Source organism: Rhipicephalus microplus, chromosome 3, assembly GCF_043290135.1.
Source record: "Rhipicephalus microplus isolate Deutch F79 chromosome 3, USDA_Rmic, whole genome shotgun sequence".
NCBI lineage: Eukaryota > Metazoa > Arthropoda > Arachnida > Ixodida > Ixodidae > Rhipicephalus > Rhipicephalus microplus.
In genome coordinates, this window is record NC_134702.1 from 62,358,080 (window position 1) to 62,378,168 (window position 20,089).

A 20,089-nucleotide genomic window follows, 5' to 3' on the forward strand; every position below is an offset into this window, starting at 1 on the left:
ACACAAAAACAGAGAGCTTTCAGTATGTGTCGGCTTCATTACCGTTTTTTTTAGTATTTACACTAGTTGATCACTCTTCTGTACCTTAGAACCGTTTACTTAGTTTAGGGATGATTGTTTCTGTTGTAGTCCAATTCTCTTTATTGTTCTGCTGCTTCCTTAACTCTAATGCAGCTATGCATAAACTGGTAAAAGGTAACACTTTGGAATAAAAATTATTAAGGTGGCAGAATACGTTTATTACCAGAAGTCTTTATTTAGTGCTTTAAAATAAGCTTTGGGTACATGACCTACTCGGCCCTGCCGTTGGAGATGTCTTTAAGGATGCTTTTCTTGACCGTCTTCACCAAATCTTTCAGAAACTTCTTCAGAATCTTCAATAGGCACTTTTCGAGACTTTCTTCAGGTTCTTCAGGGCTTTCTGTTGTGCCTTCTGTGGGGCCACTTCGTGATATGCATTGTCCGTCCGCACAAACTCCGACAGTGCCCAGATCTTGGTCTGATCGACTGCTTGAAGAAGCAGTCAGGTTCGTTGGCCAGGTTAACTAAATTAAAAAAACAGAAAGGAAAAGGAAGAAAAGCAAATTAAAGTCAAGGCCACATTAACATGATAAAAATATTAAAGGAGCCTGAAACCCACTTAGAGCATGTTCTGAAAACGATGCTGATCAGTGGTAGAGGCTCCCAAGGACACGCCAGCCCAATACTATAGCGCAGCACGCGGCCTGGAAATCACAATAGGTTCTTAAAGTCGCCTAAATATAGCTTTCTCTTCTCTCAGCAAATGACGGAACAGGCTCGAAAATAACTCTTCAAAGCCGTTGCATCAGCCATTGGTTGATTGCAGCATGGCGCGCTCAGTCGTTACAGGATCCGCCGCGGGAGGCTGCGACTTGTCCTCGCGTGTGTGCGCGATCACACTAGAGAGCCGCGTAATCAAAGAAAGAACAAAACACAGAAAGAGTCTTCAAAAATCCCAGGTGCACGTGACGTATCTTCTTTCTTTGTGCCATCCCTTCCTGCATAGCTTTCAGCGCTTTCATTGCGACGAGAGAAGAGAGAATGCCATTGCAGCGTCCGACAAATATTTCTTACTGCAATATAGTACTGGACAGATTTATAAAGGTTTTTTTGCGACGGTAGATTCCGGAGTTATTAAGCTTCTTTAGAGAATGAATTCCATTGCCACTTGAAAAAGGTTTGCAGGGCCTCTTAAAGTAACAAACTTGAGTTTTATTGCAAGACAGATAAACAAGGTTCCTCGTCGAATCTCGCTGAACGCATAGCTCACTGTACCTAGTGTCTTCACACATGTCCTCATACTATTTAAAGCATGAGCACTGTGCGTGCACGTGAAATAATTATCTTAAAAACCCGCAGTCAAGCTGAAATGAAGTCATGCCACAGTTCTTAATCCGAGCCCATGATTTCTTAATTCCTGTTGGCCTAACACCTCCATCCGCCAAATTAAAAAATACATTGTTTTTATTACCACTGTAATTCATGTCTGCGGCAACCTTAAGATGTTTTGTATTAGTTAAAAATATTTACAAAGGCAGAAAATCAACATTAGATTTTTCTAGTTAATAAATATTTTTGAACATATTTCTTGAAACTGCCTGTACACTGAGGAAAGTAGATGGAGGAAATTTGGAAATAGAAATGTGAAGTTCATTGACGCAAGGTTTGTACTAGGAGTTTACACGCGTAGAACAATTTCACCTGGTCATTGGCAATATTAAGACTTCCGACCAGGGACAGGGCGATGGGGCGTGTGTAAAGGCAACCTTGCACCCACTTTATCCTAGCATGACTGACGCATTGTGGGGGACCATGTATCGGGGCGCTGCGACACTTTGTGTGCGCGGTCAAAAAACGCCGCCGATCGGTAGTCGAGGCTCCCGAGAACTTCGTAGCGAAGCATTATAGCGCTGCACACGGCCTGCAATTTATGTAATTATATATATATATATATATATATATATATATATATATATATATATATAACTTCCTCTATACAATCCTTGGCATTATCGTCTGTTAGATCTCATTATTATTGTGTCGAAACACGAAAAAACAAGCCCTTAGGTATACACCTCTTTCCCTTATATATATACATATATATATATATGGTTGACTTACGTCATCGTGGAGCATTTGTTTTACTTGATAATGAATGGCATCCTGTTATTTCTGCGACACGCGGTAAGCGTATTGGCGCATGGTTTGGACGTGTGGCTCAGCGATGATTCTGTGCCTCGCTAGTAGAGGAGTATGCAGGACTTTTGACGATTACGTGGATAATTCATGGCCGTCGGTTACATGGACTATTCCTCGTGCTAATGAAATACCGTGAGTGAAAAGCAGCGATGTTAGTAGGTCAGCGACTCCTTCACCGTCTAATGGTACGTCACATGCTACTGAAACGAGGATACATGATCGAGGCGGCACGACTATATTGTGGTCTTTGAGACGAAAGGATTTGTGCTCTGGTTTTGAAGAATCAGTCAGACGAGCACTATCGTAAAATGAAACCACGCGGTCCATAATGTTGATTATTGCACCATGCTTTCTAAGAAAGTCCATTTCTATAATTAAATCTTTTCAGCACTCTAGGAGAACGATGAAAGTTGCGACGAAGGAAGGAATCTCCTGTGCTGATTCTTGCTGTGCATATTTCAGTAGGGAGCAGCAATTGACCACCTTCTGTTCTTAAGTGTGGTCCTGTCCACGGCATTTTTACTTTCCGAAGATGATCGGCCAGCTCGTGACTTAATATAAATAAATCAGCCCCCATATCGACTAAGGCAGTCACTTTCTCTCCATCAACAAGTACATTGAGGTCGGCGCCCACAATTTCGACGGCGTCGCGTTGTTTTGTAGTGGCAGTACTGGGGTCTTTTTATCGTTTTGTGGTCGGGCTGCGACCTTACCCCGAGAGGTTGCTGCCTTTATTTTCCCCGGTAAGGGCTGGGCGACCTTGTTCCGCAAAGGTCCACAAAAGTACAACGATTCGGTGACGATGTCTGTGCAGGGGTTGGTGAGCGTCACCGGTGGGCGGAGTTTAGCTGGCGATTGGGAAGCGACTCGTGATGGGGAGAACATGTCGTTGGAGGTCCTCAAAAACCAGGGTCGTCGTGGCGAACAATGTAGTCAGCGTTGGCACGGCGACCGTCGACCCTGGCCGAGACGGCCGAAGTGATTTGTCGTGGTATCAGGAATAGCGAGCTATATGACCAGCACCGCCATAGTTGCCTCGCTGCGCTGGTCTAGTGGCTAAGGTACTCGGCTGCTGATCCGCAGGTCGCGGGCTCGAATCCCGGCTGCGGAGGCTGCGTTTCCGATGGAGACGGAAATGTTGTAGGCCCGTGAGCTCAGATTTGGGGACACGTTAAAGAACCCCAGGTGGTCGAAATTTCCGGAGCCCTCCACTACGGCGTCTCTCATAGCCATATGGTGGTTTTGAGACGTTAAATCCCACATATCAATCAATCAAGCACCACCACAGTTGAAGCAGAGGGGGCGCCGATCAACAGTACCCCAAGCGTCCGTTCGAAATTGTGGGCGTCCCCTGTCCTCTTGTGGTGGCGAGTAAGGCGCGGGAAGTGATGGCTGGTGGAATGAAGACTTCGAAGTCATGGGCCGACGTCTGAAAGCCTCCTGCAAAGGTTGCGACGAAGGTGTGGCTAGTAGTATGATGTCATATGCGGGACGGGTGATGGACGGTGGACAGTGTCGGCGTAACTCATTTGACGCTGCTCACGACTGAGATCAGCTGCTGAGAAAGCGTGCCTAAGTTCGTCACGAACGACTGGGACAACGATGGTCAGTGGTGTATCTACTGGTGGAGTTCAAAGCTTCTGAAGTTCTTCTCGAACGATACTTCTGATAAGGTCACGTAGGGAGCCGTGATTGTCCAGAGTCACCGAATCAGTGTGGACTGGAGCGGTAGTAGACGAGCTATCATACTACCTCAATATTTGGTGCAAAGCGCGCTCAATGGCAGTGGCTTCTCGTATAAAATCGACCACGGTAGTTGGGGCATTGTGCCACAAGTCTTGCGAACAGTTGTTCTTTCACACCGTTCTTAAGGTAGCACAACTTCTTTTCCTCGGACATATTGAGATAAGCCCCACGACACAGGCGCGTCACGTCTTCAACAAACATTGCCTCAGTTTCCTTAGGTTTTTGAAGTCTTAACTCGAGCAACTTTTGAGCCCGCTCTCGATGGTCGACGCTAGCAAAGGTGTCAATCAGCTGCTGACAAAACTCATCCCATGTCGATATACGGCCTTCTCGATTCTCAAGCCACGTGTGAGTGCTGTCATCGAGAGTGAAGTATGTGCGGGCGAGCTTCTGTTGAGCATTCCACTGGTTGATATCGGCAACGCGTTCGTAATGCTCAGGCCAATCTTCAACATCTTCATGTGGGGCACCACTGAAGCGATCCGGTACAAGTGGCTGAAGAAGTGTTACCTGGGCTGGTTTGGAAACGCGGCTGACATGCACCCCTTAGAGCACGTGTGGCTGGCTGGCGGAAGCCATTGGCAGATGTATGAAATGCCTGGTAGAATGTTCATCTAAGAAGGTAAGCTCAGGAGAGAGGCCTAGCAACCGCCGACTGAAGTGGTGCACTGGTGTCATAAGATGTGACTGCGTGTCGGGATTCGATGAAGGACTCCCAGATGGAGTGTGGAGCATCGGTAGGCTTGCAGTCCAGACCTCCACCAGCGTCGCGGTTCACCGTAAGTAGACCATTCAGACGTTCAGGCCGAGAGCCAACGACGTGTTTTTATGCAGCAGCCAAGAGCAAAGACATCAACAAAAGCACGTCCTCTTCTTCAGTCAGTGTTCACGAGACTGTTGGCGTGCACATCGTCTTTGTTTACTGTCCATTTCGAACGCGAAATATATATATATATATATATATATATATATATATATATATATATATATATATATATATATATATATGTGTATAAATATATGTATAAATATATATTGTTACTGCATATGTGATTTGGGCATGAGCCTGAGGGTGGCGGGGACCAGGCAGATTAGAGAAGAGGACGTTCGGCTAGCGAGATAGGCCTCCGGTGCACGACCCCTTGAAGTCTACCAGTGCGCCACAGCGTAATAAATACTTTACTAACCGTAACAGAGTGGTGGAGGTGCCGGGGTACAGCACGTCGACGAACCACGGAGCCACAGCTGTTGGAACTTCGCCGGAGCCGTCGTGTTGCTGGTCTGCTACCGACAACAACCATCATGACCGAGAGCGAAGGTCACGGCTCCTCAACCACGCAAAGGTCAGTGCTGGCTGCACCTCGGTATCGCTATATGGAACCCCGCCCGTTCACGGGAAGAGCAGGGGAAGATGCGGATGCGTGGCAGACACATTACAAAAGGGTGAGCCGGTACAACGGCTGGAATCTCACCGACCAACTGGGAAATGTTGCGCTGTTTCTCACAAAAACCGCCTTGATGTGGTACGAAAACCATGAAGTTTCCTTAACAACGTGGGATCGTTTCGCCGAAGAACTCAAGAAATGCTTCGGCGACTCTGATTCAAAAAAGAATAGCGCGGAACGCACGTTGGCTCAAAGAGCCCAGACTCCTGGAGAAACGTGTACCACCTACATAGAGGAGGTTCTGATACTCTGCAAGATCATAGACACGTATATGTCTGAAAAGGGCATGGTTTGAAACCTTCTGAAGGGTATAGCAGAGGACGCCTGCCATTTTTTGATAGGCAGAGAGGACCTCACTTCCGTATCCGCCGTCCAACGTCACTGCCGTACTTTCGAGAAGCTGAAGACACGTCGTATTGCCCCGAAATTCGGTAAGCTGGCAAATGTCACAATGGTCGCCAGCGTCGACGTAAGCCCGTCTGCCGACCTTGCCGCTACTATCAGGGCAATAGTGCGCGAAGAGCTACAGCGACAAGACACACTGGCCGACGACACCATCCATCATTCGCCTGCCTGTTCCCGACTACCCACGGGCTCATACCCAAATCACATATGCAGTAACATTATATATATATATATATATATATATATATATATATATATATATATATATATATATATATATATATATATATATATATATATATATATATATATATATATATATATATATATATATATATATGAGATCTAACAGACAGTAATGCCAAGGAACGTACAGGGGAAGTTATTAGAACCAATGGATTGTAAATAGGAAGAAAGAAAAGTGGATGAAAAAGTAACCAGCCGTGAGCAGGCTGGTTATTTTTTCATCCACTTTTCTTTCTTCCTATTTACATTCCATTGGTTCTAATAACTTCCCCTGTACATTCCTTGGCATTACTGTCTGTTAGATCTCATTATTATTGTGTTAAAACACGGAAAAACGAGCCCTTAGGTATGCACTTCTTTTCTTATATATATATATATATATATGGGAGAGAGAAAGAAATAGAGTGAGAGAACATGAGCAAAGAACGCTACGTGGGTCCATATAATTGCTATCGCGACGAAAACTTACCCAACATGGCCTTCCTAACGGTACTAGTATGACCTCATCTCCTCCGCACACGTCCGTGCAATTCCAGTAGGTGTGATTCTGGAACATCAGAAAAACTCAGTCAGTACACATTGTAGGATTTTTTTGAACCACCAGCTTCACAGGTCAAGTAATACATTGCTTCACTTCAAACACCCCCCCCCCCTCCCTTGAAAGATACCTGTCACCAGCTCACTGAAAAAGCCCCCAGAAAGAGCAACACCAAGCCCCAAGGAAAGTCGCCCCGCCGTGGTGGTCTAGTGGCTAAGGTACTCAGCTGCTGACGCGCAGGGCGCGGGTTCGAATCCCGACTGCGGCGGCTGCATTTTCGATGGAGGCGGAAATGTTGTAGGCCCGTGGGCTCAGATTTGGGTGCACTTTAAAGAACCCCAGGTGGTTAAAATTTCCGGAGCCCTCCACTACGGCGTCTCTTATAATGATATCGTGGTTTTGGGACGTTAAACCCCACAAATCAAACCCAAGGAAAGTCCTTGCTCTTCAGCGTGCGTACACCTGACCTCGCTGACAAGGCGGCGAGCACGCTATGACGACCCACAAAACGCACGTGCGCCATGAAGGAAAACGACTTCACAAAAAATTCCCCTGCCTTAAATCAAGATATCCCACTAAAAAACTCAATAAAGAATGGTGCACCTGGTTACGAAAGGAAGTACAATACATATGGCTTATACAGGGTGTCCCACATAACTTTAGCCAAGAATTTGAAAGTGAAAGGCACTTAGAAGGTGAATTGAACCAAGCGCATACTACTCGCACAAGTTTGTAGGTACTAAGGCACTTTTTTCTTTCCACACGAATAAATAGTATTTATTAATTACCTATTCTTTAGTTATGGGCTCGAAACCCAAAATATGAAGACTGAGATGTAGAGCATTTTCAGAAACCACCGACTGAATTTTTTCCTGTACGATTCGTCGCGCGCTGTTATTTTTTCGACGTTGTAAAGAAATCCCATGAAACGTGAAAAGAAGCCATGTGACGCACCGCGAGCGCACTGCTATAGTGCTGCCATAGGCTTTCTTTACAACGCCAAAAAAATAACAGTGCTGGACGTATCATACAGAAAAAAAATTTTCAGTGGTTTCTGAAAGTGATCTACATCTCAGTGTTGATATTTTGGGTTTCCAGCCCATAATTAAAAAACTAGGGAATTGAAAATTGACAAATGATTAGCATGGGGAGAAATAAAAAAATGGCAGCATATCCACGGGGTGAATGATGAAGAGTGGGGCGAATCATCTACCCGTCCATTCGTTCTTGCTTCCGTCCGTGCATGCGTCCGTCTGTGTGACCGTCCGTGCGTCCATCCGCCCGTCCGTGCGTGCGCCTGTTCGTGCATCCGCACGTCCATCCCTGCGTTCGTCCATGCATTTGCCCCTGCGTCCGTTCATGCGTCCATCCGTTTGTGCAGCCATCCGTGCGTCCGTCCATGCATCTGTCTGTATGTCCGTTCGTCCATTTAGTAAACACTCCAAGTACCACCATCTCGCATATTTTCATCATATATTCCACATATAAAAGCATCGCCAACTGGCGGATATTCTAAGGACTAAACAAGAGGTGGCACACGCACACTTTCTTAAGGCTTGCGCTTCGTGTCTGCTTCCCACCTTTAACCACCTCGAGTTCATGGTATATACTAGTTCACTGTATTCATGGCACTGCGGCCCAACACTCGCTAAATCTTTCTAAAACCAAGCAGGTTACGCCCATCGAGTGTAATATAGCAACCCTTTCTTGTCAGATAGTGCTCAATGTACACGCCAATGGCTGCTAATGGGGAATGGGAGACAGGAGAATTCGGCTTTTAGTTAACGCGCATGCTGCGAATTTTTTATTGTTCTACAACGCACAGGAAAAATCTCCCCCCAGCACCACCTTGCAGGTCAAAGCGTAAGACATGTTACGCACTCCTACGAGGGACAAATGGGTGCCGCTATAAGGAGCTTCGCCCCTAAAATAGCCTGAGTACCTACAGACTAGTGCGAGTAGTACCCGTTTGGTTCAATTTGTCACTGAAGTGTCTTCCATTTTCAAATGTTTGGCTCAACTTACACCATTATACCACCGCTTGCCGAGGCAACTTCACACTGCACAAACTCTGCAACATGGTTTCAGTTTCTGACCCACAATCGTTACCTAACCATCGACCCAAGAAACCGTTGTTCGCACTCGCACGCCTACTAACAGAGCGCTGCGAGCAGGCTTCATGAGGGCGCCTACTTGATGGTAGCTGCGCAGGTTGCAGACATCTCGATTGCCCAAGATGACTAGACCACGTTCTCGACCAACGGCGAAAACCATGCACAGACAGCAGCCAGCCTTAGGTGGCATAAATCTTCCATAGAGTTCTCTCAAAACGCTTCCAACAGAACTGCGCAGCAGTACAATGGAAAGCAAGTTATGCACATCGCCGGAATGGATGGATGTTCAGTACAGTTATCAGAAATCAGGGGGGAATATACATTAGGTTCAAGTGAATAAAAGTCGCTTTTCCTAGCTCAAACAACGCAAGCTAGAATGAAGGAAGCGGAGTGCGAGATCTCACCGTCCCCATGCAACTGATTGGGTCCCACGTGCGACACGCTGCTCCGCCTAGCGAATAGCTCAACAACAAACGGCATCCAGCCAGCACCCATAATAGGCGTAGATTAAGGGGCCGAGTGGTGACATCAGCAATATGAGGTGTCCTTACTCAGCTAACAGCGTGGAGGAGCATAATTACAGACTTATTGGTGCCCGCCATTCCTACCATTGTGGAAATGCCCAAGCCGCATTGAAATGCGAGCCAGCTCGACAACCATGGCCCCTGGGCACCTGCTTGCTTGAGCCGCGACTCCCAATCAATGAGTTAAAAGTAGCCATTAACAGAAAACCTCAGACAATGCACCTTTCAAGGCTTCGGTAGATGGCTACTTTGGATTTACTTACAATTTCCGGGCTCTTGAATACGTGAGTTTCCCCATAATGTGGACCCCACGGCTCTCGTACGAGAAACTCAATGAGGTAAAAAAAAAACAGTACCTTGTGAATAAAAAAAGTCTCAGTGTACCGGCAACTTCAGACACGCCAAGACGTTGTTTCTGCTCGCGGCCGACGCTTGCAACACGCGGCTAACGCTTGCTATCAAGATACTCTGTAGCAATATTCTAATCTGGCTCAAAAACGTTTGCACCAAACCAGTTGAGACTGTCGCCCTGGGCTTTAAGAGCCCACATTGGGCCCCAATGCCACTCTTGAAACAAAGTTACTCATTACCCACCATTGTACAATGAATAAAGTTCAAGGTATTTCATCAGAAGCTTTGAGGTAAACGTGAATTCACCAGCCTAATCTTATAACTAGTCATGCCCGATAATACACAATACAACGCCAATATAACACATGCAATGAATTTAACACACGCATTCTTCCGCGAATGCAGCGTCGGCGCTTATCGACTCTTCATAGAAGTCTGTGAGGCAAGCAGCGAAATAGTTCTCGCGGACCTCCCGCAAAAGAGCGCCACCAATGAGAAAGGCAAATCCTCGAAGATCGCCATTGCTCTCATCTGTTAACCTGCCTAACCGTATACCGACAGGTCGGAGCCAGCAAGGAAGCAGCAACAACTTTCACATGTTGGTGAGTACACTAACCTCGCCGACCCACCGGACGTGTGTGCTCCATGAGGGTGAAAACGACACAACAGTGAATGATAACACCACCACAGTATACCTGAGCCGTAATGGCGACCTTCATTGATGAGCGAAAAAACGGCAGCTTGGTGGCCATGGCATCAGGCTGCTATAGCCGAGGCGCTGTTTAATATTTAGTTAAAATGACCGCATTTAAACAGAGATAGCATGCAATAGAACCCATGTGTTTATATATTTTTGCATAATTTATTGAAGCTCAGATCAGATCAGTAAACCTGAAGTATTCAACTACAGCTCTCCTCCTAATCATCGCATGGACAGTTCCGGCAAGTAAAACACACTTCATTTAGGAACAAAGATGAACGGCAGAATGATTTTCTAAATGGCCTATGTGGAAGTGCCACCTCTGGGGGGCATTGTGTAACTTGCAGCATTATTGTCTAATGCTACCTCCAGTTGTGGTGCCGATTAGGTCAGCAGTTGCCAGCCGACCTCTATTCACAATTTATGTAAATGAGCATGAGCTTTGGCAAAAAAAAAATCGAGTGGCATACTAGGGATCCTGTGTATACGAAGTTCCCTGTAGTATACCTTTACTCCGTGAGATACGGATGCTCCTCTTACAGTCAGTAGCAAAGAATGCTAAGTGCGACTAAGAACCGTGACGTGGGAGTTGCATTATTTTATACTTACGGATTTGTCAGTCACATTGCAATCTGGATTGGTTTCAATGGGTGGTCCACTTGGTACTTCTGTGCTTGGAAATGCTATCATACCAAGCAAATACAGCATGTAAGCAAGGTGGAAGTTTCAATTTCATTTCTTCAACATTGAGGGCCCAGCCAAGCAATTTCTCGCTTTTAATTGTGGTTAAAACATTCAATTTAAAAGGGCCCAAAAAAGAGTTCTCTTACAACCTAGTAGTCGTTGAGGCGAAAAGCGGCAAAAATGAGGCGTGAAAGTGCCTGGGGGCCCGTGCACAAGGCGGCGTTTATATACATTTTGAGCAACATAGGTGCGCAATTTAAACTGAGTTCATTTCGAGTAGTATAACAAGAATTAATAAGGCATAATACTGGAAAATGTAAGACATACCTATACACTCTTTAAACATGGGAACACGTAAACAGAAACATAACTGCACAAAAAATGACTCCGTAGGCATAATAAATATGTTTAAACATTCTAGATTTACGCACGTGTGAATTCTTGTGTATTATAGTCAAGCAATGTCAACTACATATTTCAGTTCTGTCACAAGGTTAGAACAATAAGGAGGAGGCCCTAAATTTTTCGAGAAACTGACAGGGGGACCTGAAATGGCGGCATCAGTAGAGCAAATACAAAAAAGTACAACAAAAGACTCGAATTTGTGAGTGATGACCAACTAGCTTAGCATGAGCAATACAATAAATGCATAAGGTGGTGGTAATACTATTGCAAAACTTAGACGTGAAAACGATCAATAATAGAGTATATAACGAAAACAAAGCGAGAATATTGAGCTCTACATAACAATTTCAACTAGATTTATTATCACAGGTAGAAGTTGTACAATGTATATAAGAGCAATGATGTCTTTCTTTCAACGCAGTGATTTTGGGCATGGTACAAAGATCTGTCGAAGTATATGGGCCCATTACTGGAATGGTATGAAACTTTTGGTTTTTGTACATAGCGTAAATAAACTTTTTCTAAACACAAGGCAAATGTAGATATGAAAGTAACACTGAGCTGTTTAGAGCTAATAATAATTGAATTCACAATTCATATGAGTCGATAAATTTCTGAAAAAGATGTTTTTTTTTGTCACAGAAGGAGAAAATATGAATGCTGTGCGATGACTTTAGCTCGAAGGACAATGAAACTCCAAATCGCTTTGCTTGTAAACAAGGTCGTGAACTTGCCGTAGTTTGCTCTTACGGCTAGTAAAAGAAGGTTATTGCTCTGAGAAAAACAGGTAATATTGCTATTAGTTAAAAGATAATGATCATTGCATGCGATGACAATGTCATACGTTGTGAGCCTATAGGACACTATGCACCGTCTGTGGCAAAATAACTGTCTTAGTGATTGTATGTCAAGGTTTGAAAACAATGCGCTACACGACAAATATAATGTGCTAAAAGTTATTAGTCTAAGCGCTTGATTTGGTAGTAGCTGCAGTCGCTCAATGTGCTAGCATTGTTGGTTCTAGATGAAGCACAACACGAAATATGACTTCATGTAGGCCAAATTCAAAACATGTATGTCATCAGGTGGAAAACACGTACACGTCTTGGTGATAATATTGATTCCAATTGCGAATTTTCAGTGAGTGAAATGCATGTTTATGAAATTTTAGTTCAGTATCTAAGATGACGTCAACAACCGTGTTTCACTACAAATGCTTATGACGTTATTGCCGAAGTAAAGGGAAGGTTTTACGATAAAAGAAATCAGCAGGGAATGAAATGCCATAAAAACGGTTTTAGTAACACTGATCTGCAGCTGATTGCTCTGGCTCCATAAAGTTAAGTTATGTGATACATATGATCACAGCACAAGTATAATAAAAAAATGGGGAACCCTGTACAGAGTACTTTTTCTCGGTTTCCTGCGGTACAGTTTACCGGCATTGACGAATGCAAGCAAAACAAGCCTTCGAACGCTACAGAGCGTTCAGTCCCAGGCACTCCGGATTTGCCTCGGCTTGCCTCGTAGTGCGTCGACAATGGCTACTATAGCTATCGCCGGTGACCACCTCACCACGACACATATCGACGTTGAGGCGCTGAGGACATATATAAGGCATACTGCTCGGGCACCCTGCCACCACCTAGCCTCTTTACCAGCAGACAGACCACGTTCGTCATTTTGCCAAACGGTCAACATATCGCGATTCTTTGCCAACATGCTTCACACCCACCGCCAGGCCTTCGACTCCTCCCTGGTGCCCGACTCAGGCTAACATCAGGCTAACTATACCTGGCATCCAGAAAAAAAGCAGATATGTCGTCACCTGCTCTCAGACAGCTTGCTCTGCTTTTGTTATACGAGACGTATCAAGGCTGTATACACGTATACACCGACGGCTCTGTTTTACAGAAGTGTTCAACGGCATCATTTGTTATACCGAAAAAAGACACGACAAAAAATTCAAGACCTCCCACCTTACGACATCAACGGGAGCACAGCTCACAGCTCTTCGTGCCGCATTGCAATGCATCAACGACCAACAGCCACAAAAATGGACAATTTTCAGTGACTCAAAGGCGGCACTGCAATCCCTTCTATTAACTTTACACCAAGGCCCGTACGAACAGCTGGTATTTGAGATTGCAGAAAAGACTCACCAATTCATTGAGGAAGGACATGAAATAGCCTTCCAATGACTTTCATGTCATTGTGGAATAATTGGCAATGAACGGGCTGATCTAGCTGCCCGTTCTGCCCATACTGAAAGCGATGAAATATCAATTCCGCTTTCCAGAACTGACGCTGCACGGAAGCTCCGCATGCTTGCTCGCAAGTGCACCACGTCACAATGAAACGAGTCACATTGCATCCATGCACGGTTAGGTACTTTAGACCCAACTCCGAGTCTTCGATTTCCTCCAGAATTACGCCGACGAGACGCTACTATGCTGTGCAAATTATGGTTGGGCGTCGCATTTGCAAATGCGCACGCATTCCGCATAGGAATGGCTGACACTGCTGCATGCGACCATTGTGGCAGTGATGCAACAACTTGGCACATTCTGTGTACATGCCCACAATACTTCTCGCAGAGACAGTCACTCTGCAATGCACTAGATGAACTGGACAACCAACCTCTTTTGGAAGAAATAATCCTGCGCTACCAACAGGTCTTTATGTCGCAGAAGAAGGCTGTGAAGGCACTCCTGCGCTTCTTGCGGTCAACCGGCCTGTCCAAACGACTGTGATCGGAACTCCCGGAATGTGTGCGCATGTGATTTTTTTCTAATTTATTTTATATCTCTTTATATATATCCTCTTTCCGACCCTTTTCCCCACCCCCGTACAGGGTAGCAAACCAGTTCGTCTAGGTTAACCTCCCTGTCTCTTCTTTTTATTTATTTCTTTCTCTCTCTGGGGAACCCTTAAACGCTACTTATAAGATCTGAATGCAATAGCGATGTCCTGTCTCTATTCAGTACTTGAACCACCGAGTGCATACTTTTCATTGTATGATGTTACTCGAGAAGTTTGAATTGTGGATTACTACAACGTAATCAATAAAGTTAGAAGTGGCTTGTGTCAGATTGATTGATTTGTGGGGTTTAACGTCCCAAAACCACCATGTGATTATGAGAGACGCCGTAGTGGAGGACTCCGGAAATTTCGACCACCTGGGGTTTTTAACGTGCACCAAAATTTGAGCACACGGGTCTACAACATTTCCGCCTCCATCGGAAATGCAGCCGCCGCAGCCGGAATATGAACCCGCGACCTGCGGGTCAGCAGCCGAGTACCTTAGCCACTAGACCACCACGGCGGGGTAAGCGGCTTGTGTCTGTAAAGCTTTTGCATATGACTGCGTTCTGTGTAATGGGTAGCATGCTTTAAAGAACGAGTAATTATGCGCTCAGCATTGCTCCGTTCAAGATTGCTATGCATCCACTACGTTGTTTGAGGGAGTACGTGCAATAAAGAGTACGCTTTTTGTAGTGTCTGACTGGCTTCAAACCACAAAGCCGTTGTTATAATCATTTGTTCTAACGCCCAATGACAACGCATGTTAGTAACGCGCAGTCATACTGCAACATTACATAATGTATTATGAAGCCAGCGTACATGTTGCATTGTGAAGCCTGTGTTTGTAAAGCATGAACGTAATTTTCACTAGATTTCCAAGCAGAGAAAGTTATTCATACATTATTTCCAAGCGAATGCGTGGCTATGTGGCTAAATGCTTGTTTATTACTCAGACGTCTGGGGTTCAATCCTTATTCAGGGCTTCTTTTTTATTACGTATTTTATTTGCATCATTCTCGATTTTTCTGTCATTCACCAGCTGATGATATTTCACTCACAATCAACGACTCTCACGCTGATGCCGACATCGGCTACGACGCCTCCACCGGAATTACGGCGAAACGAGCTCTTTGTTGCTGTCGCGTAATAACAATTCATTGAACTCTGCAACAAATGAAATGTGTACGTGCTAGGACGATGGCTCTATTTAGAGCAGTTTTGACGTAAAAATAAACGCGCCACTTCCTTTCTTTTACAAACGTTGCTAATATCAATACCCTGCTTCTCATGGGCATTTGATGTGGCCCCGCTGAAAATGCTGCCGATTAGTTGTCGAGGCTCCCGAGAATCGGCGGGCTGAATACTGTAGCGGTGGACTTGGCCTGTAATTTACATTTAATTCTCAACTTTAGGTAAAACCACTCTTCTCCTGACAAAGGACCCTGTAGGCACAAACTTCCTGCGCCCCAGGCTCAATATTAGCCATATGTGGATTTGAGCATGGCGGGCTCGGTCGTTACTGAAGCCGTCGCGTTAGGTTGTGACTTGCATTTCTTATGTAATTCTTAAAGAGAAAAGAAGAGAAAAGTGAGCCCAGTAACTGTCTGCGTCAGAGTACGACATCTCAACAGTAGCTCACAAGAGATGGGTAAGGAGGGATTAAAAGGATAGGATTAAATGTATAGAGATAGAGAGGGTAGGAGAGAGCGTGGCGCAGGGACAGCGACCACCAGAAGGTAGGAGAAAATAGCAAAAAAATGGACACGGTCACAGGAGTCCGAGGACGGGGCACCACTCAGCGAGAGCTCTTGTCGGCGGCAGGAGATGGCGTAGGGCGAGCCAGCCTGCCAGAGCTGCGCTGTCGTTGGAGATCGCGGGGTCACAACCGGTTGGCACGAAATCCTGAGATTGAGTCCACTTGCATTTTTTTCCAGTGCCACCCCTTCCTGCTTAGCTTCCAGCGCTTTCATCACACGATAGAAGATAGAATGCGATTGCATCGTTCGACAAATCTTTGCAACTGGACGGATTCTGAAAACGTTTTCGCGTGTGAGACAATAAGCTTCTTCAATGAATTCCTCCCATTGATACATAATCAAGTGTTTCAGGGCCAGTTTAAAACACATAGTATGTCTACCGGATGTAAAAAAATACCCAGCAGTGTCGTGGTGCGAGGTGTTGTAAAGAAAAGTGGCAAAGGGTAGTGCAATGTCCCCATCGCTATTATAAGACGAGATATACATGACGAGCATGTCAGTAAACGTGCGTCTCAAACGTTCTGTGAGGCCGTTCGGTTGCGAATAATAGCTCATCGCAACCTCGTGCTTGGTTGTACAAAAACGAAGTAGTTCACGGATTACCTTGGATTAAAAAATCACAGCATATTCATGAGGTGAATGATGACGAGTGGGGCGAAGCGGACGGACGGACGTACAGATGGATGGATGGACGCATGCACGGACAGACAGATGGACGGAGAGACGGACGCACGGGTGGACGCACAGAAGCATGAAGGGACTGACAGACGCTTCGCCCCATTCATCATTCAATCCACGTATATGCTGACACCGTTGTCATCGACATGCAATACAACGCAACTTGATATTACGACTACGATGACTACAATGACACGGGACATGCGACCCACGGTGTAATGGGCTTCGCCTCTAAAAGTAGTTACTTCATGCACGACTCGGGACCGTGATAAGTTGACCAGGAGTGCCATGATATTAGATTACGTCTTGTATAAAAAAAGATGGTTGATACCACCGTCATCTAAATAGGTATACAAAAAACTGAAAGTTGTCATAACAGAAGTAATTGAATGTTTACTGTATATGTAAGTAAGAAAGCTTGAACACTGTATGTTGATGCATTTTATAACACCGTTCAATGGGAAAGCGCCCATGTTGATGCTTAATGATACATCTCCATTTCGACGAGTAACGTCCATGATCAAGCATTGAACAAACCCTTGCTGTTCCAGATGCTTGGTAGCTGCATTTGTTAAACGGGCTCTGCAACACTTTTTTAACAGGGTCAGAAAACGCTGCCGATCGGCAGTAGAGGCTCCCGACAACACGCGAGCCAAATATTATAGCGCGGCACGTGGCCTGGAATTCACAATAAATTATCAAAGACAGCTACAAACTGTATTCTCTTCTCTTGAAGAACGCTGGAATATGCCACAAAATCACACGTAGCAAGTCCCTCCATCAGCCATTGGCTGATTTGGACATGGCGCGCTCGCTCCTTAAAGAGATCACCTCGGGAGGCCGCTACTTGTCCACGTGTGCGCGCGCGATCACACTGCAAAAAGCCGCGCTTTAGAAGAAAAAAAAAAGAAAAAGTGTTCGAGGTCATCGGGCGCGCGTGTCTTTTTTGTTTGCCCTCTCCTTCTCTCCCTCCTTAGCTTCCAGCGCTTTCGTCGCGACGAGAGAAGAGAGAATGCGATTGCAGCATGCGACAAACCTTTGTAACTCCATTCGCATTGGACGGATTCTTAAAATTTTTGCGGTGTTCAATTCGTGAGGCACTAAGCTATTCCAGTGAATTCATTCCATGCATGGTTACTTGAACAAGTGTTTCAGGGCCCCTTTAACGGTGAGAGTGGAATCGGAGAAAGCAATGCCACAGCGAGGAGCGCCGCAACTGAGCGAACGCTGAATTTGGGATAAGGTCGCCGACTCGCGACCTGTTCAACGCCATTGCCCGACTGGAGAGAAACAACATGCGTGTCGTGTTACTCAGTTGGCCGGACATGGTTTTTCGCGGTGTGAGAGTGATTGGAGAATGCAGAGATACAGCCAGATCACGCAGAGCTACTTTTCGTATGAATAGAAGCTATGAGCGAGCACGACACCAGAGCTAATGCGGCTACCTGGCGTTGTGTTGACGCAGTGACCGAATCGCACTTCTCTTATTGGAAACGCGCCTAATGGAACGGACGCATAGACACAGCGCTCTGCAGAATAATTGTGGATGTCACAGTCATCATGCAATACTTTACCTGGAGCACTGCGAAATTACAGTGATCCTGTAATTTCGAGAATATAAGAGGCCGCTTGTGAATATTTCCAGAATATGTGGCCGCGGGGCAGCGCGGGTAGAGTGCCTGCCCCTGTTGTCGCGGGCCGAAAGGGCGTGGGTTAATAATGAGATTACCATTGGCGGATGCTGTTTCTTTGCTTTCTGATCGTGTGTATTTTTTAAACATAATTTTCGTGAGCGTCACTGAAATGTTGGTGGATCTTGGCATGAAGAACTTTCGTGTTCTAATGACAAAACGGGTTGAATAATCTGACGACGACACACTTGTTATAGTTGTTGGTAAGCGGATGTACAGAAGGTTGAACCTGACACAAAAGAAAGGCTCAGCGGTATGTCGATAGGTTGAAGGAGCCCGGCGATGTGTACAGACAGCCTTTTGCAGCGTTGGCACAACTTGCAAGTCTCGTGTCAAGACGGCGTTGTGCTCTCCCATAGTAGAGTGCTCTAAATCGTTAACCACTTTTTCTAAACACACAAGAAGCAGCATGTCGTTGTGCGAACTAGTAGACGCAACGCCAAAAAAAAAAAAGCGTCGGGAGGCACAGTTGAACGTTTTGACGACACCATGGTGACCAGCCGTTGGCACATAATGTAGTTGCTCAAGTATACGGGCAAGCGCAGATGAATTCGTACTACGAGTAGTACTTTTTGTGCGATGGGTTGCATGTTCCGGCGGCACAGGATTTCTTCTCTGGTGTCGAATAATCGACGTGAACTGTCCGAGGACTCAGTATGCAGGCGGTTGATTAGAGCTCGCAGAGACGCCTCACACTGCTGCTCAACGCCCATGTTGCCGAAAGCACAGAACGAAGAACTACAAATGGAGGTGTCAATCATTACCAGATCTGGAGCGTCGATGAGGAAGCGAGAGAGGCAGTCGGCGTCCTGGTGTAAACGGCCGGACTTATAGACCACAGTTTACGTGAATTTCTGGGGATGTACAGCCCTTCAAGCTGGACGTCCTGTTAGATCCTTGAGTGCTAAAAGCTAAAATAGAGCATGATGATCTGTTGTAACGGCGAAAGGTCAGCCATATCAACAGCGGAATTCCCCAACAGCCAATAAAAGCACCAAGCTCGCGTTCAGTAAGATAATAATTCCGCTTGGCAAGAGAAAAAAAGCTGGTTGGCATGCGCAAGAACTCGATCATCACCGAGTTTACGCAAGCTAGGACCATGCCAATACAGTCAGTAGCGTGAGTGCGGGCCTCTGTAGGAACTCGAAGTGGGGGATAATCGGTAGTGGGGCGAGCAGTGTTATGAGCCGAGAAAAAACAGGGGCTTTGTCAGGACCCCACATATATGGCGCATCTTTGTTGAGAAGATAGTTTAGGGGGTTGGCAATACCCGCGAAGTTTCTGATGAATCATTTGAAATATGAGCGTAGGTCCACAAATTTTCGAAGCCGGATACTGCGTGTTGCCAAGTGTGACATTCGTCATATTTGCAAGTTTTTTTTTCAGCTCGCGAACATAGCTGAAGCCCTCAACTACGGCACCTTACTTAACCTGTGTCGATTCAGGATATTAAACCCCACAATGCATCAAAACCCAAATGCGTAGACAGGCCATTATATTTATATACAGGTTTTTTGAAGAAATGTGCTCAGTATTTCTTCAAAATTACAGAAAAGTGGCGGCGTGGTCCTACCTTCGGCGTTCCCTTTACTTTGGCAGAAAGCATCTTCAGATATGTGCAAACATTCTATACGGCAGCAAATAAAAAATAAATCAGCTAACTTTCTAACCAGTAAAATAGCTGCTGGAGTCAAATAGGCGAATTAAAGTACTTTCTACGAATAGTCTAAAGCCACTTTGAAATTCGGGAGGGGTAGCTACTGGTAAACAACGCGGAGCG

The 20,089-nt window shown here is 45.5% G+C and overlaps 1 protein-coding gene across 1 annotated transcript in view; it reads right to left on the reverse strand.

The window, feature by feature from the left end:
- Positions 1-232: 232 nt before the first annotated feature.
- The window catches only part of LOC142803757 (uncharacterized), a 44,981-nt gene continuing 25,124 nt past the window's right edge, over positions 233-20,089 (reverse strand). The window contains exons 5-7 of the mRNA XM_075889637.1: positions 10,899-10,972; positions 6,532-6,609; positions 233-545 (exon numbers count right to left, since the gene is read on the reverse strand). Of these exons, the coding sequence (XP_075745752.1) occupies positions 291-545; positions 6,532-6,609; positions 10,899-10,972 (407 nt within the window). The 3' untranslated portion in view covers positions 233-290. The remainder of the gene's footprint in view (positions 546-6,531; positions 6,610-10,898; positions 10,973-20,089) is intronic.